General features: G+C 45.8%; 1 protein-coding gene across 1 annotated transcript in view; it reads right to left on the bottom strand.

Moving 5' to 3' along the window:
- Positions 1-25315, bottom strand: part of calb2a (calbindin 2a) — a 47067-nt gene that overhangs the window by 15478 nt on the left and 6274 nt on the right. The window contains exons 3-6 of the mRNA XM_043707368.1: positions 22450-22506; positions 12523-12600; positions 9727-9782; positions 6901-6940 (exon numbers count right to left, since the gene is read on the bottom strand). Of these exons, the coding sequence (XP_043563303.1) occupies positions 6901-6940; positions 9727-9782; positions 12523-12600; positions 22450-22506 (231 nt within the window). The remainder of the gene's footprint in view (positions 1-6900; positions 6941-9726; positions 9783-12522; positions 12601-22449; positions 22507-25315) is intronic.

A 25315-nucleotide genomic window follows, 5' to 3' on the forward strand; every position in this document is an offset into this window, starting at 1 on the left:
TGAACACTGTAACACTGAGGAAACGTCTGTTATTAAATGGTGGAATGTTGTAAAGTGAAATTAAAATCACCTTAACACTGACACTTACCTTCGGTCCTATGCAATCCTGAGAGTAAAATAGAACGTCATCAATCTTTCGCATTTAAGACTGAGCTTTACCTGCAAAAAGCTCCCTCTTTCTTGCCGGAAACAGCTATTTTTTAATTGTAATTGCTGTTTTGTGTTTACCAAAATGCACGGGTTTGTGCTGGAGAATGAAACACTTTTTTAACTTGACCAGCAATAGGCATTCCTGGTCAGATATGGATACAGACGAAAGCTCTGTACCAGCCCACAACAGACCAAAACAAGCTTAAAGCACCGCAATGGGATTTTCCCATTTGCTTCATCAGTTATCATGTGGCCTCTGAGTCAGGTTGCCTGGAAATGGTACTGGGGCTAATAAATTAATTTCATGTTATCCCTTTAGGGTGGTACAATGGCTCAAAGGTAAGCACTGCTGCCTCACAGCGCCAAGGACCCGGGTTCAATTCCACCCTCGGGCGAGTGTTTGTGTGGGGTTTACACATTCTCCCTGTGTCTGCTCCCACTGTCCAATGATGTGCAAGTTTGGGTGGACTTGGCCATGGGAAATGCAGGGTTACAGAACAGGGTGAGGGCATGGGTCTGGGAGGGATGCTCTTGGCAGGGTCAGTGTATCTATGAAGGGCTGAATGGTCTGCTTCCACACTAGTGATTGGAAGATTGTTTGCAGACAGAGGAGAGTGTGATGCTGGAAAAGCACAGCAGGTCAGGCAGCACCCGAGGGGCAGGAGAATCAACATTTCGAGCATAAGCTCTTCATCAGCAATGAGAGGGTGTCCCGAGGGGGCTGAGAGATAAGTGGGGGTGGGGGTGGGGGGGAAGGTAACTGGGAATGCAATAAGTGGACGGAGGTGGGAGTGAAGGTGATAGGTTAGAGAGGAGGGCAGAGCAGATAGGTGGGAAGGATGATGGACAGGTTTATCTCTCAACCCCCTCGGGACACCCTCTCATTGCTGATGAAGAGCTTATGCTCGAAATGTTGATTCTCCTGCCCCTCGGGTGCTGCCTGAACGGCTGTGCTTTTCCAGCACCATACTCTTCAACTTGGACTCTGCAGTGCTCACTTCTGCCCAGTGACAGAAGAGGAGCCTGCAGTTCCATCTGTTTGGGTTGCATTTGTAATCTGGCCCTAAAACTGAGAGACCGGTGACTGACGCTAGGTCCTACTCACTCGCTGTAGCTATTCTTAAATTATTTTTTGAATGACTCCCTATAACTCCAGTGAGCCCAGGTTAATTTAGGAACACAGTGGGCCATCTAGTCTCTTGAGTATGTGCCATCACCATTCAGTGACTGATTTGAGATCTATAATTCCATATAACTGCTCTTATCCCTTACTTTCGTTGACAGCAAAGTGTGAATCTTAGACTTTGTTCATCAAATGACATTTGATGTTTGTGAATTTGAGTTTGTCAGAATGGCCTGGCAATAATTTTTAGACTACACTCTCTATTCCTCAACTTCATAACCAGAAGAATTATACTTGTTTTTACCTCTCTTGCACTGTTTCTTGAACCAGACTGACCTCTTAACTTTCCAACTAGCGGGGAATACCGCCTAAATTTGTGTAATCTATGTAAAATTTAATCCGGACAGGAAAACAGGGATGAAATTGATTACCACCAGCAGCACAAAACTAGCTTGTAATGAACTGGGGCAGCATGGTGGCTCAGTGGTAAGCACTGCTGTCTCATGGCACCTGAGTTTGCACATTCTTTCAGTATCTTCCTCCAAGTGCCCTGGTTTCTTCCCACAGTCCAAAGATGGGGCATGGATAGGGTAAACAGACAAAGTCTTTTCCCTGGAGTGGGGGAGTCCAGAACTAGAGGGGCATAGGTTTAGGGGACAGGTATAAAAGGACCCAAGGGGTAACTTTTTCACGCAGAGGATGGTATGTGTATGGAATGTGCTGCCAGAGGAAGTGGTGGAGGCTGGTACAATTGCAACATTTAAGAGGCATTTGGAGGGGGATATCAATAGAAAGGGTTGAGAGAGATGTGGGCCAAGTGCTGGAAAATGGGACTACATTAGATTAGGATATCTGGTCGGTATGGACGAGTTTCTGTTCTGTACATCTCTATGACTCAATGTGCAGGTCAGGTGAATTGGCCTTGCTAAATTGCTTACCGTGTCTAGGGATGTATAGGCTAGTGAGTTAGCTGGGGGAAATGCAGGGTTACAGCATGGGGTGCGTCTGGCTGGGATACTCTTCAGAGGATTTGATGGACTGAATGGCCTACTTTCACACTGTGGGGATTCTATGAATTGCCAGCCTATTTTTCACCACTGTAGTTTTTACTTTACCTTGAACTTGGGAAGTATTGCCAAAGTTTTGAATTTCAACTCCTAGTAAAAGAGACGGTGAAACAAGAGTTTGAATTATCATCCTGTGAAGTTCAGGAGGAAGGTTTGTGTGTGAAGAACTGACTGCTGATTTGCTACCAAGCCATTCTGTGCTGCTATATAAATCACTGTCCAGTCCAAACATCATTCCTGTGGATCTGGAACTCCCAAGTCCAGTAATCCCTTCCTAAGATGTAGTGCCCAGAATTGTTAACAATATTCCAGGTGTAATGGAAATATGCTGAATGGGACTCCCACCCCTTTCATTTCTAGTCTTACTGTAAATAGCCTGGCATGCCCATTAGCCTTTTTTGAATATTTTCTGAACCTCTGTGAAATTGTATTGATCTGTGAACCTAGGTCATACTAGCCCACTACAGTTGTTATCGATCTCCTCTGTTTCTAACGTTTCACCATTTAGGAAGTGCCCTAAATCAACCTCTTTATGGTCCAAAGTGCATGATCTCACAACGGGCAGCATGGTGGCTCAGTGGTTAGCACTGCTGCCTCACAGAACCAGGGTCCCAGGTTCGATCCCAGACTTGGGTGACTGTCTGTGTGGAGTTTGCACGTTCTCCTTGTGTCTGCGTGGGTTTCCTCCGGATGCTCTGGTTTCCTCCCACAGTCCAAAGATGCCCAGGTCAGGTGAATTGGCCACGCTAAATTGTCCATAGTGTTAGGTGCGTTAGTCAGAGGGAAATGGGTCTGGGTGGGTTACTCTTCGGAGGGTTGTGTGGACTGGTTGGGCCAAAGGGCCTGTGTCCACACTGTAGGGAATCTAAAACAGCCAGTACTTGTAACAGTTTTGCCCATTACAATAATAATTTTTAGCTTCTACCACATATTTTAGTGTCATTGGCAAACTGGCTTTTATATCCCATCATCTAAGTTCATAATAAATGCAGTGAATAATGCAGACCCAACACAGATCATATGGATCACAGCCAGGGACATCTTTCCAATTGGACTAATACAAACAGAAAGTAGACACTTCTGATGAAGGGTCATATCGGACTTAAAACGTACAAAATAATACATGGCTTGGAAAAGGTGGATGCTAGGAAATTGTTTCCGTTAGACGAGGAGACTAGGACCCGTGGACACAGCCTTAGAATTAGAGGGGGTCATTTCAGAACAGAAATGCGGAGACATTTCTTCAGCCAGAGAGTGGTGGGCCTGTGGTATTCATTGCCACGGAGTGCAGTGGAGGCCGGGACACTAAATATCTTCAAGGCCGAGATTGATAGATTCTTGTTGTCTAGAGGAATTAAGGGCTACGGGGAGAACGCTGGTAAGTGGAGCTGAAATGCGCATCAGCCATGATTGAATGGCGGAGTGGACTCGATGGGCCGAATGGCCTTACTTCCACTCCTATGTCTTATGGTCTAAAACATTAACTCTATTTCTTTCTCTACAGATGCTGCCAGACTTGCTGAGCTTCTCTAGCATTTTCTATGCTTCTTTCAGATTTCCAGCATTCACAGTATTATGCTTTTTATTTTTCCAATCGGAATACCTGCCCACTGTTGTTACGTATGCTCCCTCCACTCAGCTCATTTCTGAGCCAGATCAACACAGTTTGTCTTTAATTCCATGACTTTCAACTTTGGTGAGCGGTCTCTTACAAGGAACTCAAATACTTTCCGGAAGTTCATCTGTGTAACATCCACGGGAATTTTCCTAATTACTGCTTTAGAGCCATAGAATCATAGAATTGTACGGCAAGGAAACGGACTCTTCGGTCCAACTCAACCATGCCAAGCAGGTATACTAAATTTATCTAGTTCCAATTGCCATCATTTGGCCCATATTCCTCTAAATCCTTCCTACTTTTGTATGCATCCAGATGCCTTTTAAATGTTGTAATTGTACCAGCCTCCACCAGTTCCTCTGGCAGCTCATTCTACACACGCACCACCCTCAGTGAAAAAGGTGGCACTTAGGTCCTTTTTAAATCTTTCTTCTCTCACCTTAAACCTATGCGTTCTAGTTTTAGACTCCCCTAACCTGGGAAAAAGACCTTGTCTATTCACGCTATCCATGATTTTATAAACCTCTGGGTCACCTCTCAACATCCAATGCTCCAGGGAAACAGCCCCAGCCTATTTAGGCCCTTGCTGTAGCTCAAACCTTCCAACCCTGGAAACATCCTCGTTAATCCTTTCTGCACCCTCTTGAAGTTTAACAACATCTTTAGTTACCTCTTCAACGAATTCAAATAGATTTGTCAGGCACAACCTACCCTTCACAAATCCACACTGATTTTCTCTCTCTCTCTCTCTCTCTTCGGAAACATTTTAAGGTGTTTGGTCATTTAGTCCTCAAGTACTGGTTCTGACAAGTCTGTGCAGCAGACGTTAGGCTAACAGCTTTAGAATTCCCTCATTTCCTTTGATCACCTTCTTAATCACCTTCAATTTTCCAGTCTGATGGAATAGCTCTTGCTTCAAGGGAACTTTGGAAAGTAACAGTTTGGACTCAGAGACTAGAGACTGGTCTTTCGCCTATTTGACCTGGATTAAATACAGCTCAAACTAATGGGATGGGGATATTCTACGGGAGGTGAACTTAGAGTAACTACAACATGTTCCAAAATCCACAAGATAAAACTGCTGGGATATGGGTTTGATTGCCAATTTGAAAGGCTGGTAAGAACAGGATGTATAACATTGGTCCCATTCATTAGGAAACCCTGTTCTGAGTGTAGGACTAGGGTACCATTGGTGGGCAGCTGGTGGAGAGCTTTAGTCTGCATTATCCCATGCTGAAATGTGGAGAATTTCAATTTCCAGCACTGATATTCTTTTCTGGATGAATGTAAAACAAAGAAAACTGGTTAAAAAATATTGAATGTAGCAGAGACATTGAACAGACAAGAGACGACATACAGTGTTAAACAGTCTGCTTCCACTGATGGACACCAACAACTAACCAACTGGATTGGTTTCTTTAGCATACCAAAGCATCACGAAGTGGTACTGATCCTAAACAGTGACTTGGAAGAATGGGTTGCAAAAGGTTTGACAAAGATGCAGAGGTGTGATGAGTGAAGGTGGAGTAGAAGGGTTGACTAGCCAAGTGAAGCCTATGATTGGGATACAGCGCTGGGAGGGGGGGGGGGGGGGGGGGGGCGGTGCACTGAAGAGATAAGGAAGGATGTAGAAATAAAGACAAAGTCATTGAAATCCACTCAGGACAGCATGGGGGGGTTCAACGTATGAGACATGACAGGATTCAGGTGGTCGGGTTGCAATTGTGGAAGTCAAGTGAAGAAGCTGAGCACAGAGGAAACGAAAGCATGGCTTGGCTGAAGGTAGGTGATGCCATAGAGGTGCAAGTAGAATATGGACTTTGAAGCTCAGTAACAAACACAACACCAAAGTTACTCCCTGATAGCTTCACCCTCAGCGAGAAGCTGAGGTGGGACGATGGCTAGGAGGCAAACTGAAATGGTGGAATCCAAACAGGATGGCTTCCATCTTACCAATATTAAGCTGGAGGAGATTCTGGATGATCCATGATTTGATTTTAAACAGGTGGCCAGACAGCTCAGACAAAATGGAGATGAGAGTAAAGCTGGGTACCTTTGGAAACTGAGCTGTGTTGAGACATTGAATGAGGGTGAGGAATGAGAGGGAACCGAGGGATGGATTTTTGGTACAGAAGGGGAATTTATTCCGGGAGACGTACCAGCGAACTTTGGACATATTTATCATAAAGTATGAAGGAAATACAAAGGCAGGCTATAAGAGAAGGTAACTGAATGGTTAACATCTCTGTTATGTCGAGGTCCACAAAGACAAGATATCATAATCACAGTCACAAAGTTAGTCTATTGGGCCAGGGTAGCCTTGGTGCTGGTGTGGATAGGACATTGAGTAGGGGTTGCAGGGAGTGGTACACCAAATAATTGAATACCTGACGAGTTCACGGGCCTTGTACAGAATGAGCATGGATAGTTTTCTTTCAAATTGTTTCAAATATATTCTTTCAAGTTGTGTGAGCATTTCATAACAACAGTACACAAGGACTTCGGGCACTGTGATGGGGCAGGAGATATGACCAATTTTTGCCCATTTCAGGGAATCGGGAGATCACCTTGTAATGCTCTTTGAAGAAATACAGCGTATTGTTTCAGCTGAATTGTACAAATCCCCAAGAAGAAAGCTAATAAATGACATCTCGGATTTGAGTTTAGTAGAGATACCGTTGGGCTGGAGAAGATAGAAATCAGTAGGCCTTGCTGCTCCTGAGCACCATCTAGTGTTGAAAAATGCACGTGCATTGGACCCTGGGAAGGTCAATAGGGTCAGCATTTGTTACGATGCCCTACAAATGTCAAACAGGCGATTAGGGTGCAGGCTCACACATTAAGATTGGGCACTTGGCTGAAGTACCAGGTGGTAACCAGCATCCTTGGAACAATACGCGAGCCCAGCATGAAACGGGAGAGAACAGCGCAAACACACTCACCTGAAACCTCAGCAAAAAGTTTTCCTGAACAGGTAATAAACTAAAGAAAGTTAAGAAAAAAAAAACAAAGTGTTACAGAAGCTCAACAGCGACCCAATCACTTTCTACATATTAAATAAATACATTTGCAAATTTAAAAGAATGAAAACATGCATTTCAGCTCATTCCATACACGCACCACCCTCTGTGTGAAAACGTTGCCCCGTTGGTCTCTTTTATATCTTTCCCCTCTCACCCTAAACCTATGCCCTCTAGTTCTGGACTCAGGAAGGGTTTGGAGGGATATGGGCCGGGTGCTGGCAGGTGGGACTAGATTGGGTTGGGATAACTGGTCGGCATAGACGGGTTGGACCGAAGGGTCTGTTTCTATGCTGTACATCTCTATGACTCTATATAGCATCGGGTATCCCAAAGTGCTTTAGTATCAATGAAGTATGAATAGAAATACAGTTGCTGTTACGATGTGGAAAATACAGCAGCCATTTTGAACACAGCTAGTTCCCATAAATAGCAATGTGAATACTTACCAGATAACCGGTCTGATAATGCTGCTAGAAGGATAAATATTTGCAGTACACTAGAGATGGGATCTCTTTTTTTTTCTGCCCAATGAGAGATTTTACTGGAAACAGATGCAGCAGAGGCAGAGGAGTTGGGAAGAAGGGATGGCATTTTTGCAGGAGACAGAGTGGGAGGAGGTGTAGTCCAGGTAGCTATGGGAGTTGCTGGGTTTGTAGTAGATGTCTGTGGTTAGTCGGTTGCTAGAGATGGAGACGGAGAGGTCCAGGAAGAGGAAGGAGATGTCCGAGATGGTCCAGGGGAATTTGAGATCAGGATGAAAGATGTTGGCGAAGTTGATGAACTATTCAACCTCCTTGAGGGAGCACGAGGTAGTGCCGATAGAGTCATCAATGTAACGGAGGAATAGGTGGGGAATGGTGCCAGTGTAACTGCAGAAGATAGACTGTTCCATGTACCCGACAAAGAGGCAGGCATAGCTGGGGCCCATGCGGGTGCCCATGGCTACCCCTTTGGTTTGGAGGAAGTGGGAGGATTGGAAGGACAATTTGTTTAAGGTGAGGACCAGTTCAGCCAGAAGGATGGGGGTGTCAGTGGAAGGGTTGTGGTTGCGTCAGCGTGAGAGGAAGAAACAGAGGGCTGGGGGCCTTCGTTGTGGTGGATGGATGTGTACAGGGACTGGATGTCCATGGTGAAGATAACGCTAAGGGGGCTGGGGAAACAAAAGTCTTGAAGGAGGTGAAGGGCATGGGTGGTGTCCCAAACATAGGTGGGGATTCCTGGACTAAGGGGGATAGGACGATGTCAAGGTAGGCAGAGATGAGTTCGGTGGGACAGGAGCAGGCTGAAACAATGGGTCAGCTGGGGTAGTCAGGTTTGTGAATCTTCGGTAGGAAGTAGAATTGGCGGTGTGAGGTTCACAGACAATGAGGCTGGAGGCTGTGGATAGGAGGTCCCCAGAGGTGATGAGCTTGTGGATCGTCTGGGAGATGATAGTTTGGTGATGGGAGGTGAGGTCATGGTCACACTCTCGACTCTGATCTCCAGCATCTGCAGTCCTCACTTTCTCCCGGCCAAAGTAAGATCAGCAACGATTATATTAAATGGTGGAACAGGGCCGTGGTGCTGAACTGCCTCGTCCTGCTCCTTACGATGTGGTAAACTCTGACAGACTGTAGAGTTTGCTTTGTACACAGAGGGGGCTCAGTGCCCTGTCAAGTGCTGGGAAAAAGCTGAGAGGATGTCAGACTCTGAGTTAGACTCAGGAGTCACCTCTGTTTACTGGCTGGTCTCACATGACAGAGGTTAGGCCAATCTCAGTCCATAGTACTGAGCTTGCTGATTGCGGTGGGGTTGCTGTGAGAGAGGCCTCAACCAACAGGCTGGAGGTTCAAGCCTATGGCCTACAAGGGGTGTTGACAGTGGCCTAGACCTGTGAGGCTGGCAACTCCTGTCTCACTTTCTCTACCAAGTTTCACAACCCCATGTGATATTTCCTGCCTTGAGAAAATCCAGCTGTTCCTGGATTTGAGTATTTAACTCCCCCTATTTGGAGGAGGGTGTTTAATACTGGAGCCAGAAATGCATTAAGATACAGCGGCTCAGTGGTTAGCACTGCTGCCTCATAGTGCCAGGGTCCCAGGTTCGATTCCAGCCTCGGGTGACTGACTGTGTGGAGTTTGCACATTCGTCCCATCTCTGCATGGGTTTCCTCCAGGTGCTCCGGTTTCCTCCCACAGTCCAAAGATGTGCAGGCTAGGGTGGATTAGCCATGCTAAATTATCCATGGTGTTCAGGGATATGTAGATTAGGTGCGTTAGTCAGGGGTAAGTGTAGAGTAATAGGGTAGGGGGAATGGGTCTGGGTGGGTTACTGTTTGGAGAGGCAGTGTGGAATTGTTGGGCCGAAGGGCCTTTTTCCACACTGTGGGGATTCTATGAAGTACTAAAAGCAGACAATTGTCTGCTTTGGCGTGCATCACAGAAAAATATTATATTCCACCAACATTCATGAATGTGGTCATCGATGTGATGCTAACCCAACAGTCTAAAGTTGAACATTTCCCCTGAGTGTGTCACATTTTCTCGGTACTGCAGTGAGAGGTTAGCCTTGATTTTACACACTCAGGCCCTAGAGTGTGACTTGAATAGGGAACCATGTTACTTCGAGACAACAACATGACTCACTCAGCAGTCACCAGCCTGCTCCATACCAAGATGGTCTCAATGTGCGGATGAAAAGCTCCTACCCTTCCCGGATTCCCTCCCGGCCACTCCAGTCCAATTATTCCCCCAGAGATTAACTCACCGTGCCATTTCGGAAAGGCCCAACTTTCCATCTCCGTTCGCATCAAACATTTTCAGCTGAAAAGGAAAGTATTAATCGCACAGTGATTCCCGGAGATTCCTCATGGTTGCACTGTTCCTGTAAAATCTTCCCATTATCAGTGCCTTTCCCTGCAAGGACACTGTCACGGGGCATCACAGTCACTTGATGCCGTCTCTCTGACACTGTTCCACTGGAAATTATCTGACAAACAACACCCGCAGTTAGGTGCCCAGCTCACCCAGCTGTCCCCACCCCTCTCACAATAGATCACTCATTTCCCAGCTCACCCTGCTGTCCCCACCCCATTCACAATAAATCACACATTTCCCAGCTCACCCAGCTGTCCCCACTCCTCTCACAATAGATCACTCATTTCCCAGCTCACCCTGCTGTCCCCACCCCTCTCACAATAGATCACTCATTTCCCAGCTCACCCAGCTGTCCCCACTCCTCTCACAATAGATCACTCATTTCCCAGCTCACCCTGCTGTCCCCACCCCTCTCACAATAGATCACTCATTTCCCAGCTCACCCTGCTGTCCCCACTCCTCTCACAATAGATCACTCATTTCCCAGCTCACCCTGCTGTCCCCACTCCTCTCACAATAGATCACTCATTTCCCAGCTCACCCTGCTGTCCCCACTCCTCTCACAATAGATCACTCATTTCCCAGCTCACCCTGCTGTCCCCACTCCTCTCACAATAGATCACTCATTTCCCAGCTCACCCTGCTGTCCCCACTCCTCTCACAATAGATCACTCATTTCCCAGCTCACCCTGCTGTCCCCACTCCTCTCACAATAGATCACTCATTTCCCAGCTCACCCTGCTGTCCCCACTCCTCTCACAATAGATCACTCATTTCCCAGCTCACCCTGCTGTCCCCACTCCTCTCACAATAGATCACTCATTTCCCAGCTCACCCTGCTGTCCCCACTCCTCTCACAATAGATCACTCATTTCCCAGCTCACCCTGCTGTCCCCACTCCTCTCACAATAGATCACTCATTTCCCAGCTCACCCTGCTGTCCCCACTCCTCTCACAATAGATCACTCATTTCCCAGCTCACCCTGCTGTCCCCACTCCTCTCACAATAGATCACTCATTTCCCAGCTCACCCTGCTGTCCCCACTCCTCTCACAATAGATCACTCATTTCCCAGCTCACCCTGCTGTCCCCACTCCTCTCACAATAGATCACTCATTTCCCAGCTCACCCTGCTGTCCCCACTCCTCTCACAATAGATCACTCATTTCCCAGCTCACCCTGCTGTCCCCACTCCTCTCACAATAGATCACTCATTTCCCAGCTCACCCTGCTGTCCCCACTCTTTGATTTAGTCCCTACCCTCCCCCTCACTGTTTTGATCACACAGCACTGCCCTTTGATGTGAAGGGCAGTGTTTGTCACTGGCCACTCGGGTGTTTCCTATCTTCCTGGTGGTGGAATTTGAATAAAGATTTGTACACCTTGTGTCTCTCACTGTGTCTTGCACCTGCACACACACACCATGGGTGCTGGGGAAAAAATAAGCACTACTGCACTTAGGTAAAAAGAGGAAAATAGATCACTCATTTCCCAGCTCACCCAGCTGTCCCCACCCCTCTCACAATAGATCACGGGTTTCCCAGTTCACCCTGCTGTCCCCACCCCTCTCACAATAGATCACTCATTTCCCAGTTCACCCTGCTGTCCCCACTCCTTTCACAATCGATCACGGGTTTGCCAGCTTGTGGCTGAGGTGAAGGCACAGTAAGAACAGGTAGAATCTCATTGGGGTTTGCCCTCCAGGGTGAGGGGTGGGGAGCCAGTGGTGAGTCCAGGAATGGCAGGAGGCTTGAGAACTGAGGAATCCTGAAAATTGTGGGTTAGAGTCGGATGGAGGAGAGATGTGGAAATCTCCATCTTTCTCAGTAGGCTCCCACCTGTCCTTGCAGGCTTTAAGATCCTAATTTTGGGAGTTCTCTAACCTGATTGTTCCTGATCTACATTGCCATTTCTCTGACTGATTTCAGCCAGTGAATGTCCTGCAGCCTGTGATTTCGCCCTTTATCTTGCCTCCTCAACAGGAAAACCATTATCTGACCAATGACAGCATAGTAGGTAAAGTATGAGGAAAGGGTCCAGCTCTTTTATTTCCCCTCTCTCCTTATCCATGGCACGGTAGCACAGTGGTTAGCACGGCTGCCTCACAGCGCCAGGGACCCGGGTTCAATTCCAGCCTGGGGTGACTCTCTGTGTGGAGTTTGCTCATTCTCCCCGTGTCTGCATGGGTTTCCTCCGGGTTCTCCGATTTCCCAATCCAAAGGTGTGCGGGTTGAGTGGACTGGCCGTGCTAATTTGCCCGTAGTGTTCAGGGATGTGTGGATTAGCCATGGGAAATGCAGGGATAGGGTGGGTGCTTGGGTCTGGATGGAGTGCTATTTGGTGAGCTGGTGCAGACTTGCTGGGCCAAATGGCCTCTTTCTGCACTACAGGGATTCTATGATTGGCCTGAGTCTGATAATGAAAGCAGGAAGCGAAGCAGCCATGAACTTTGAAGCCAAGGAGAGCTTTGCCATTCACTGGCGGTGGGGGGGGGGAAGCCTGATGGGACGGAGAGAGGGGGATTAATTGCTGCACCTCTCCCATGATGCTGGTGTTGATCGTCACAAGTGCTCCATGAGTTGGCATCAACCTGTGGACAGACCACGGTCAGCCCGTTCCCTGTCCACATCTTTACAAAGAGGAGTGAGCCCTCCCACTCCTGAAGGTGAGATCACTGTTTACTCACTATGGTCTGAGTGTACTCTTGTAGCTTCTTATCGTCGTAGTGTCTGTTTGCTTTCTTTAACAAATCCAGCAAGAAGCTCTGTGGGAAGAAACAGTTCAGGTTAGGCTCAGTATGTCAGATCAGATCCGTAGGCAGCGGTGGAGCACAGGAACAAGGCCGATCACCCCCTTGTCAGATCTCGACTCAACCTACTTACTCTGGTTCCCTGACTCGGTCAACCAAACCCCTTCAATTTGAGTCGTGAAAGTTTCATTTCATCCTCTACCTCAACGGTTCAGGGAGGCAAATCGTTCCAGTTTTCCAACAGATTTGTGAAAAAAATCAAACATTTCGAAACCCAAGCCCCTATTGTTGCTGGCTGACGTTTCCCGGAGTCGTGTAAGCAGACACTGGAGCTGAGCTGGCTCAGTGGGAACTTGCCGGATTGGGGTCATACATTAGTTGTAAATCCAATGGGATTTTACATTTAAAAAAAATATGTAAAGTCAGGTGGGTGGGAAAATGTGCTTCCAATTCACAGCCTTCCCTGAACGATCCCAAATCACTGGATCAGTTGGAATGACCCTCTGTGTCAGACTGATCTGTCGTGCCAATCAGGGGTTGGGTCAATGAGCTTGATGGCACTCAGATTCCTGGCACACTGTGCCTGTGTCACAGAGGGTTCTGATCTCAAAATGACAGGGTCTCCCCGACGTTTTACTGATCTGTGGGATCTGAGGGTCTCTGCCTGCCTTTCTGTTATTCCTGTTCTCAATAACACCGGAACTTTGTGAAGTTGCTACTCAAACTGGCTGCTCCTGGTCTATCTCATGCTGCAGCTGTACAAAACTGTGGTGCAGCCGCACTTGGGGTATTGTGTACAGTTCTGGTCACCGCATTACAGGAAGGATGTGAAAGCTTTGGAAAGAGTTCAGAGGGGATTTACCAGGCTGTTGCCTGGTATGGAGGGAAGATCTTATGAGGAAAGGCTGAGGGACATGAGGCTGTTTTTGTTAGAGAGAAGGTTGAGAGATGACTTAATTGAGACATAAGATAATCGGAGAGTTAGACAGGGTGGACAGTAAGAGCCGTTTTCCAAGAATGGTTATGGCGAGCACGAGGGGACATAGCATTGACTTGAGGGGTGGTAGATGTAGGACAGATGTCAGATGTAGTTTCTTTACTCAGACAGTAGTAGGGGTGTGGAATGCCCTGCCTGCAATAGTTGTAGACTCGCCAACTTTAAGGGCATTTACATGGTCATTGGATAAACATATAGATGATAATGGAATAGTGTAGGTCAGATGGGCTTCAGATTGGTTTCACAGGCCAGCGCAACATTGAGGGCTGAAGGGCCTGCACTGCGCTGTAATGTTCCATGTTCTATCTTAAGATAGTCAATGGCAGCATGTTGATTTTTGCATTTGAATTGCTGAGGTATTTACCCTGAATTTATTACAGGAGTTATCACCGTTCTCCACCCCTCCAGCTATCCCTTGAAATATTTGGTGCGTCATCCCCTCGAGTAGGGAGTTCAAAACTAGAGGGCATATTTTTAAGGTGAGAAGAGAAAGATTTAAAAGGGACCTGAGGGGCAACATTTTCACATGTGGGATGAGCTAAGTAAGTGATACAGTTACAATATAAAAAAGACACTTGGACAGGTCCATGAATGGGAAAGGTTGAGAGGCAAACACAGTAAGTGAGACTAGTTTAGCTTGGGAAACGTGGTCATCATGGACCAGTTGGACTGAAGGGTCTGTTTCTGTGACTCTATGACTTAAGGGGGAGATATATTCATGTACCTCGACTGGATACCATCTAGATAGTGCTCAGTAGTTGCTAAATTGGGCAATTCTGTTTTGTCAGAGAGTCACTAACATGCAAGTCACAGATCCATTGTGTAGCTTCCTGCAGCCATCATAATACTAAACCTAACTACCCATCACAAGACTGCTTCTGGTATAATTAAGGGATCGATCAATCTCAATGTCAAATTTTGAAGTGAAAGTTCACTGAGGGAAATCTGTGCCACAGCTTTTTTTCTGAAGGAAGCTAGTAAGCTAATCCAACTGCTTTCCCTAATCGTTTTAACATTGCCTTTGTTACAACCAACCAAATCACTTTTATGTTCCCTGCTTCAGCAGTGGTTTATCACAGTGGGGTAGAACAGTCATGGCCAACTTGTGTCTGAAGTCACACTATTAAGATTTCCCAGATCGTTGGAAAATTGCTGTAATGTATGTAGACAGTAGGACTGGTCACTCTTCCTGATCACCCTGCAGGCCCCAGGCATTAATGATCAATTTCCTGGGCATTGCTGCGAGAAACCCCAGGAAAATTATAAGGGGAATCAGAAACGCTGTCACTGAATTCTCAGATTTTCTGAAATCTTCCCCTTTAATTCGCTTCGCAATGCTCTTAAGATTCTGTCCTGTTCTCACATTGTAACATAAACAGTGGAGAGATTCAATCATGAGTTGTCTCATCCGAATGTGGAAGACCATTACCAGTCTGGGTACTTCATTGATTCTTGGAAGCAATAAAACTGCACAGTCAATTTAACATCTCTCCTCCTGTCTCAAAAGTTTATCTGTCATAGATACTGAGTATAAAATCCTTGTTATAGGCCCCTATTACAGAGAATTGTAGTGTTGAAGCTAACACAATGGACAAATTTATGCCTGTGTTCTGAGTATTCACCACAGATTGATTCCTGGTTGAAACTGTGGCGTCTTGGATGACTGCCTTTACACTGCACGATGTCGAAACCTGGTCAGCATTGGGTTGATAAGTGGCAAATAACATGTGGGCCATAAATGTACCAAGGTGATGATCAAGTTCAACAAGACAGTGTCCACCAATCTCCCAGTATGATTACTGTTGAACTCCCCCACGGTCGACATCCTTGGGATTCAAGACAGACCAGAAGGTCAGCTGAATCAATGATATAAAACTGTGACTTAAAAGACACGGGGAATGCTGTGTGAGGTAACTCGCTTCTTAACTTCCCAAAACCTACCCACCGGTCTGAGGCAAGAGTCAGGAGCGCGATGGAATAATCTCCATTTGCTTGTTGCAATTAGAGGAGGCAGTGGTTTAGTGGCTTAATAATCCTGAACTTTAGGCTTATAGATTAGACTAGATTAGAATCCCTACAGTGTGTAAACAGGCCCTTCGGCACAACAAGTCCACACCGACCCTCCGAAGAGTAACCCACCCAGACCCATTCCCCTCCTAACACCTAACGCTATGGGCAATTTAGCGTGGCCAATTCACCCGAACCTGCACATCTTTGGATAGTGGGGGGAAACCGGAGCACCTGGAGGAAGCCCCCCCACACACGGGGAGAACATTCAAACTCCACACAGACAGGCGCCCGAGGCTGGAATTGAACCTGGGTCCTTGGTGCTGTGAGGCAGTAGTGCTAACCAACGAGCCACCAGGTTCTGGGAACCTGGGTTGTAATTCTGCCTTGGCAGATGCTGAAATTTGAATTTAATAAAAATCTAATGTCAGAAAGCAAGTGAACGGTGACTCTATAATCATTATTGATTGTCAAGGAAATTTGCCATCCTTATCTGGTCTTCATATTGTTCCAGACCCACAACTCAATTCTCGATATCATTCAGCTGGCGAGCATTCAGAAGAAATTTAGATTAGATTCCCTATGGTGTGGAAACAGGCCCTTCGGCCCAACCAGTCCACACCGACCCTCCGAAGAGCAACCCACCCAGATCCATTCCCCTACATTTACCCCTTCACCGAACACTACGGGCAATTTAGCATGGCCAATTCACCTGACCTGCACATCTTTGGGCTGTGGGAGGAAACCCACGCAGACATGGGGAAAATGTGCAAACTCCACATTTACCAGGATGTTGCCAGGAAAGAAGGGTTGGAGTTTTACGGAGAGGCTAGACAGGCTGGGACTTTTTTCATTGGAGCCTAGGGGGTTGGGGGGTTACCTTATAGAAGGTTATAAAATCTTGAGGAGTAGAGATAAGTGAATGGCAGGTATCTTTTAGCTGGGGCAGGGGATTTCAAGACTAGGGGCCATATTTTTAGGGTGAGAGGAGAAAGATTAAAAAAAATACGGAGACAATTTTTTTTAACACAGTGAATGGTTCATGTGTGGAATAAACTTTCAGAGAACATGGTGGATGCGGGTACAGTTACAATATTTAAAAGATAATTAGATAAGTTGGTGAATAAGAAATTGTTTGGAGAGATATAGGTCAAGAGTAGGCAGATGGGACTGCTCGGTTTAGTTTGGATTCAGGTCGGCAAGGACTGGTTTGACTATGCTGTATGACTCTTTCAACTGCCCTCAGAGCAATTAGGATAATAAATGGTGGTCTACCCACCCCCATTAACAAATCTATAAGAGAGCCTGACCCTATCCAGCGTAAAGCAGCCCACTTGACTGGCCCCTTAACCACCAGCTTCAACACTCAGTGCCTACACTACCAACACTGTGGACCACAGACAAGACACAGTGACTCACCAAGGCTCCCTCAACATCCAAACTTTCAACCTCGAAAGGATAAGGCAACACTACCCGTCATTTTAGAAACAAGAACAGAAAATGCTGGAGAAACACAGCAGGTCTGGCAGGGTCTGTACAGAGAAATCCAGTAACATTTCAAGTCCGATGACCAACACCCAGGTGTCCCTACTATATAACCTCATGTCCTGCTGCCTGTACGGACTCATCTTATTCTCCCAGTCCCTCCATATCCATCACATCTGCTCTGACGATGCCACATTCCACAGGGTGGAGTGAGGGGCCTCAGAAATGTCCACCGTTTTCCTCAACTGAAGATTCCCCGCCACCATGTTTGACAGGGCCCTCAGACATGTCTGACCCATTTCTTGCACTACTGCCCTTACGCCTTCTCTCCCCTTCCACAATAGGGCCCCCCCTCCCCTCACTTTCCACCCCATCAGCCTCCATATTTAAAGGATCATTAGCCGCCATTACCAGCAGGATGCCAGCAGCAGACACATATTCCCCTCCCCCTCCCCTCCCTTGTCGGCCTTCCGTAGGGACCATTCTCTCTGGGGCACCCTCATCCACTCCCAACAGCTGCACGGCACCCCTGCAATCACAGAAAGTGTAACACCTGTCTGTTTACCTCCTCCCTCCTCAGTATCCAAGGGCCCAGTATCCAGGTGAAGCAGCACTTTACCTGCACTTCACTCAATCTAGTCCAGTGTATCTGCTGTTCACAACTTAGTCTTCTCTACAACAGGGAGACAAAACGCAGACTGGGCAACCACTCTGTCAAACACCCATGCTCAGTCCTTAAAAATGCCCCCGGTAGTCCACTCACCTGCCACTTCAACACAGCACCATGTTCCCACACCAACATTTCTATCTCAGGCCTGCTGCAGTACTCCAGTGAGCCACAGTGCCGTCTGGAGGAAGAACACCATCTTCTACCTTGGTACCTTACAGTACTTGACATTGAGTTCGATAATTTCAGAATGTGATCACCTTCTTCCAAGTTGGTTATCCATCCCCCTCCCCCACTCCTCGGATCTGTATTGTATGGGTTGCTCTCTGCACAGCCAACACACTTTGAACTATGCAAAAGCGAGGACTGCAGATGCTGGAAATCAGAGTCTAGATTAGAGTGGCGCTGGAAAAGCACAGCAGGTCAGGCAGCATCTGAGAAGCAGGAAAATCGACATTTTGGGCAAAAACTCTTTGAACTATCCACACTTCTTGTTAGTACCCTACTGAACAATTAGCTCTTTCTCAGCTTATCATCAGCTATCTCTTGGTTTGTCCATTCCTTTCCGCTCTCTCTCTCTCTAATTACCCTGTTCCCTCCCCCGGCCCCTCCCCATCATTAGGATAAACACCACCCGTTCCCAGCTATCTTCAGTTCTGACATTGGTGTCAAAACGTTCACACTGCTTTCTCTCTTCAGATGCTGCTGGACCTGCTGCCTTTCTCCAGCACTCTCTGTTTTTGCTTCAGATTTCCAGCATCCGCAGTTCTCTGTGTTGACCTGTTTTAGAAGCTGGATAGGAGTAAAGGGCTTTCTGCGATAGTTTTAAAGCTCATTCTCATTCAATGTAGGAGGCAGTCCTTGGTTAACATGAGAGGCTTGTTTCTGAAAATCACGACATTAGGCCAAACCACATCATTCGAGATGTATCCTGCTGCAGAAATGTTCAGGTCCCCTTCCTCTCGACCAACAAACAGGTACGCAACATCAGTATAGAATGGACATGAAAATATGCGAAAAGGAAACATTTAAATGTTTCCTGCCTCAGACACAAGTTTGTTTAACTGGAGGTGGAAGATTGTGGATCTTCAGCCCAGTCAGCTGTGGCTCTGGAATCTGAAGGTCGAGGATTGGAGGGGGGGGGGTAGTGATGAGTGTCTCTGGGGACAGTTTTCAAAAACCTATCCAGCCTTAACATTCAGCAGGCAACCGCTGAACAAACAGGAATATGTCCAGGAATACTGAGGTTTGGCACATATTCACTCTCCGTGCTGCTGGGAGTGTCAGCTTTGGTTTGATTTAAGCTTTATCGTCATGCGTACTCAAGTACAGGAGGACAGCGAAAAGTGTACAAGGTCGCCACACACAGCACCATTTTAGGTACAAAGGGACCTCGGTACAATCTCCGATACAAGGGGTAACATAGAGAAACAAAGTTAAAAGAAAATCATTACTGTTCTTAGTGTAAGTAGAAAAATAGAGAGATAACGTTAAAAGTTAACTTTATGGTATTAAGTGTTTAAATAGAACGATGCTTTCATAGATCAGGTTGGTGTGATTGGAATAAAGTAAAAACCATGTTATGGTGAAACCACATTAATCAAATTGATGTTAATCCAGGACTACCTATCTCCTACAATAAAAGGAAGGATCGCTCTGAGATGTTCTCTGAATATTTGGCACATTTTCTCTCTGGAGACTTTTTTTTTGACAAGCTGGTGAGATGACTGTATTGACACTGATTCTTCAGTTAACCAGTGGCTGATCATCTGATGTAATGTCAGAATACTACAGTGTTTAAAACCGACTTGCAACCGATATCAATTTCCAACGGATTAAAATAACAGTCAGAACATGCAAGATAAGTCGCTCATTTACTTCAAAGCGATCTTGAAGGGGCTTTCTAATTTGATGCTGTTCTGTTCCTCATTCAAAATGACATTGCTGGTACACATTGTGATGGCCTTGTTCAGAGTGTTCAGTCAATTAATTCCCCAGCTCTTCCACAGCACCCTTGGATTCTGAAACAGTACGATTGATCTCTGTGTTTCATTTCTCTTTGCTGGTCTGTTAGAAGTTAAACTGAGGCTGAATTTGCCTTCTCGCACATGTAAAAAGTCATGTAGCACTATTTAGTAGGACAGCAACTGAGCTATTGCACTTAATCCAACTAACATGTCCCCAAACCAACATGGCTACAACAGCTGATCTGCTCAGTATCTCATTGTTGTTTGTGGGAGCTGCTGTCAGTAAATTGGCTGTTGTGTTTAAGACCATAAGACCAGAAGAAATAGAGTGGAAGTAAGGCCATTCAGCCAATCGAGTTCACTCCGCCATTCAGTCATGGGCATTTCAACACCACATACCCGCACTCTCCCCGTATCCCTTAATTCCTTGCGAGATTAAGAATGTATCAATCTGTGCCTTGAAGACATCTAACGTCCCGGCCTCCACTGCGCTCCATGGCAATGAATTCCACATGCCCATCACTCTCTGGCTGAAGAAACGTCTCCTCATTTCCATTTTAAATTGACCCCCTCTAATTCTAAGGCTGTGCCCACAGGTCCTAGTCTTCCTGCCTGATGGAAACAATTTCCTAGCGTCCACCCTTTCTAAGCCGTGTTTCCTAGGTTAGGACATTGACAATGCTACAAAAGCATTGCATTCTCTGAAATGTTTTGGGACTTTGTGAGGTGTGAAAGGTGCCATATAAATGCAGTTTTTTTCCTCTGATTTTCTTTCTTCAATTCTTGTTGTGGTTTCTTTCATAAAGTGGTCAGAATGACTTAATCTCACCAAAGTGAGAGCACCACCTGTCTATTCTGATCTCCTGTGATGTTTAAATGAGTAGTTTTATGGATGAGCATCAACTTGCCTTTTAAACCTTGGATTATCATCACGTCCAACAGTTTGACGCTTTCAACTAGTGTCACAGTTCACAATTCACCACTTCATCCTCGGCGGGCAGTAAATGTTGCTGCCTGTCTGTTTCTGAACCTATGCCAGTTGGCATGAATTCCTCATTGTCAGATTTAGACTCACACAGCACAGAAACAGGCCTTTCGGTCCAACTAGTCCATGCTGACCATGCTTAAGCTGAACTATTCACATTTGTTTGTATCTGGCTCATATCCCTCGAAGCCTTTCTTATCCATGTGCCTGTCTGCATGTCTTTTAAATGCTGTAATTGTACCAGCCTCCACCACTTCCTCTGGCAGCTCATTCCATACATGCAATACCGTCTGTGTGAAAAGGTTGTCCCTCAGATCCCTTTTAAATCTTTCCCCTCTCACCTTAAACCAATACCCTCTAGTTCTGGACTCCCCCACGTCTAGGAAGTTACGTTGGCTATTAACCTTATCCATGCCCCAGATGATTTTAAAAACCTCATCCCTCAGCCTTTGACGCTTATGGGAAAACAGTGCCAGCCTATTCAGTCTCTCCCTATAGCTCAAACCCTCTAGTGGCAGTAACATCTTCCATCCATCTTTGCTGCACCCTTTCCTCTTTAATAACATTCTTCCTATAGCTGGGCAACCAGAAGTGTACACTGTGTGTGTGTGTGTGCACACAAGAGAGAGTGAGACAACCTCGCCAAGCTATCCAATCAGAGGCCATCCTCACCAGGCTATCCAATCAGAAGCCTGCTCGCCAAGCTATCCAATCAGAGACCACCTCACTGAGCTATCTAATCAGAAACCACCTCACAAAGCTATCCAATCAGAGACCACCTCACCAAGCTATCCAATCAGAGACCACTTCACCAAGATATCCAATCAGAGGCCACCTCACCAAGATATCCAATCAGAGGCCATCTCACCAAGATATCCAATCAGAGGCCACCTCACCAAGCTCTCCACAGATTTACAAGCAATCAGATCAGCTCACAATTGGATACCAATAGCTTATTGCTTCTTCAATGTTGCCACTTTCCTCACCTGGTTAGGCTGTCACAAGGGGTCCTTGACTTCCCATATTCATCAGTTTCACAAGGTGTGATACTCTGTTTTCGAAAATAAACTGAATACTTTTCTTTTGCGAATGTGTGTGGGCAGTGCTGTGCTGCAGAACTTCGAGCTTGCTCGGCTATAACTGAGTCACAGTTGGCTGACTCTGGGTAGGGATGGCAGGTTAGACAGACATCGATGTTACAGTTGGGTTTTTAATGATCATTTGACAGTTGACAGTTGCTCCTGTTAACAGTCCAGAGCACAGATGGATTCGTTAAATTGAACTTATACATTCGTGCAGCTTTTTGAAGTCACAGTGAGTTGCTTGTCCAATATTCTTTAATTGTGCACAGTGGCAGAAAAAATAATCATCTATAGGTAGAACCTCCAACGAGAAAAACTATTTCATGTTATAATCAAACATGCTCAAATCGATGGAATGACAATTTGATTAGAAAATGAGACAATGATTAATGTGCTCCCAACTGCCACCAGGATGTTGAAAGTGAGAACCTATGACTTTGAATTTGGAACATTGCGAGATGTCCCTGGGACATGAAAAGGTGTAAGAGAGAAACAAGTCACGATCTCGTCGCTAACAAATACTCTTTCTGCTGACTGACTAAGACTTTGAACTTCTGAAGAAGAAAGATATTTTATATTCTATTTTAAGCTGATTATGAGTTAAGATATGTTCAGTGATTGGACATTTACTGCAATTGTACATTTTAAAAGCACAGATATAAAATTGCAGGTACCTTAAGCTCATTTGCTTCAATGTATCCACTACAGTCTGCATCATATTTCCTCCAGGTCTGGAAAAAAAAAATGACACTTTAGGATAATAGGATTAATGTGCTGGTAGAATATTTAACCACAGAATCATGGACTATTTCAGCAAAAACAAACTGGCGCATCATTCGGATGTTGAGGGCTTTCTCTTGTTCTGACCCCCTCCTGCTTAATTTAAACCAGCAACGCAGAAAAGATTCATCCCATGCAGTGATCTGTGAAAATCCGAGAGGCCAAGAACTATTTAAAGAACAAATTAACAACTTTATTTCTTAAAGTATATCAGAGAATAATTAACTGACAACTATTTACAACTCCTTCCTCTAACCCATCTTTTACTTCCCCTTCAACAATACTAGTCCGGCAAAACCAGTCAGATGTTATACCTTCCTTCTTCTCTTATACCTTCCTTGGTCTTCTTTTCTTCTTCTTAGGGATTTCTGTTTCACAGGTCACTGATTGGTAAAGGTACCTTTAAGAGAGCTATTCTCCGGGCAGTCTGCAGATGCTGGTAGCTTGGCAGTTCTCTTCCCAACTGTTCAATTTTTCTCAGTCTTCTCCCCTCAAAGCATCAGCACATGTCATTGGTTGTTAAGATTGTCAATACATTCAATTCAAACTTGATTAGAGTTTGATATTTTTTGGGGTATAATTTAAACTGATTGGCCTCATTTGAATCTGTTTTGTTGTTTCCAGGCAACCAGCTACCCTAGCTATTGAACAAAAAGGTTACATTGTTACCTCATTGAGAACACTTGGTGCTGTCAGGCAGTTCTGCTAGTTTTTAACTCTCTTAAAGGTACAGTACACCCACATCTTCATAACACTCTCCACGAGTCCCCAGTGTTAGTGAGGAGCAACTAGCAATCTCACATCTAAGGCATAAGTCTGGGCAATCCAGATTTATTTTAAAAATTTAGCAACTGAGACAAGGTTTTGCTGGGCACAATTCAGAGGACAGTTAAGAGTTAATCAAACTGTGGGTCTGTAGGCCAGACCAGGTAAGTATGGAAGATTTCCTTCCCTAAGTGACATTGTGAAAACATTGGGCAGCGAGTTCTTAATCAGCTTTTATTCTGTACTTATTTCATTAACTGAATTTAAATGCACAAACTTTCAAATTGTGATTGGAGGTAATATCTCCACAATCATTAGCCAAGCTGTTAGTAATCTGACAATATGGCCGCTGTTACTGTACCCGAAAAACAGGGGCAAGTAGCTAGGAAAAGGAGAGCAGAAGCAAAACTTCGACTGGAGATGGGTAAACGAGCGAAGATGTACTCGTGACTCTCAGCATGGTTTGCTAGATTGGGGACAACAGAACAGGCTTTCTGCTCACTGCAAGATTAAGGCAGTGTCCCGGGCTCTCGCCAGGGGGTGGCACGGTGGCTCAGTGGTTAGCACTGCTGCCTCACAGCACCAGAGACCCAGGTTCGATTCTAACCTCAGGCAACTGTCTGTGTGGAGTTTGCACGTTCTCCCCGTGTCTGCGTGGGTTTCCTCCGGGTGCTCCGGTTTCCTCTCACAGTCCAAAGATGTGCAGGTCAGGTGAATTGGCCGTGTTAAATTGCCTGTAGTATTTGGTCAGAGGGAAATGGGTCTGAGCGGGTTACTCTTCAGAGGGTTGGTGTGGACTGGTTTGGCCAAGGGCCTGCTTCCACACTGGAGGGAATCTAATCTAATCTAATTCTGGCTGGGCTAGACATTGATTTGACCCTTAAAGAGAAACGTGGTTCCAAATTGTAGTAGGACCATCTGATCTTAGTATGAACACAAAATATAGGACTGTGGATGCAGGCTTCTGTCTGCATTGGTTCAGTGTGGAAATTTGAGTCTCATGTGTAACACTGAGGGTACATTGACAAGCTTGTGAGGACAAAGGAAGCCATTTTAAGTGTCAATTCTGACATTAAGAAGAACAGGCCTGAGAATCAATAGACCAAGCAGATGGTTAGAAATGCCTCATTCGCTCAATGGAGCATCTGGTCGGTATTTGAAGAGACAATATCTTAATACTTTTTAAAAAGACTTGCACCTCATCGTGCTGGAAGATCACTGCCCCTTCCCCTAGAGGCCATCTGTGTTTGAAAAGTGAGGCCATTTTAGATCTATCCTAAAAAAACCTTCCATTCTGTACATCGGCATCAGGATGTAAATTCAAACGTTCTACCTCTGCTATCCAGCCGAGGAGACTGAGCATTGTATAGGTGAAGGACGTCCTCCTAATGCCTATATTCCTGAATAGCATTTTCACCAGCTGCAGCCAGTATTCCAAGCCTACGTTACTGAGATCTGCTTACTTAAAGCCGAGACTCCCTGCAGTGCAGAAAGAGGCCATTTGGCCCATTAAGTCTGCGCTGACCCTCCGAAGAGTATCCCACCCAGACACAGCCCTATAACCCCATGTTTTACCATGGTTAATCCCCCATTTAACCTAGACACGACAGGCAATTTAGCGTGACCAATCCACCTAAACTGAATATCTTTGGACTGTGGGAGGAAACTGGAGCACCCAGAGGCAACCCACACAGACACAGGGAGAACATACAAACACCACACAGACAGCCACCCAAGCCTGGGACTGAACCTATGTCCCTGGCGCTGTGAGACAGCAGTGCTAGCCACTGAGCCACCCAATAACTGAGTATTAGAACATAGAACATTACAGGACAGTAAAGGCCCTTCGGCCCTCGATGTTGCGCCGATCTGTCATACCAATCCGAAGCCCATCTAACCTACACTATTCCATGTACATCCATATGCTTGCACAATGAAGACTTAAATGTACTTAAAGTATTGAAGTTCTTTAGCCTTTTGGGAAAAGCTCCAAAA

Source organism: Chiloscyllium plagiosum, chromosome 17, assembly GCF_004010195.1.
Source record: "Chiloscyllium plagiosum isolate BGI_BamShark_2017 chromosome 17, ASM401019v2, whole genome shotgun sequence".
Lineage (NCBI taxonomy): Eukaryota > Metazoa > Chordata > Chondrichthyes > Orectolobiformes > Hemiscylliidae > Chiloscyllium > Chiloscyllium plagiosum.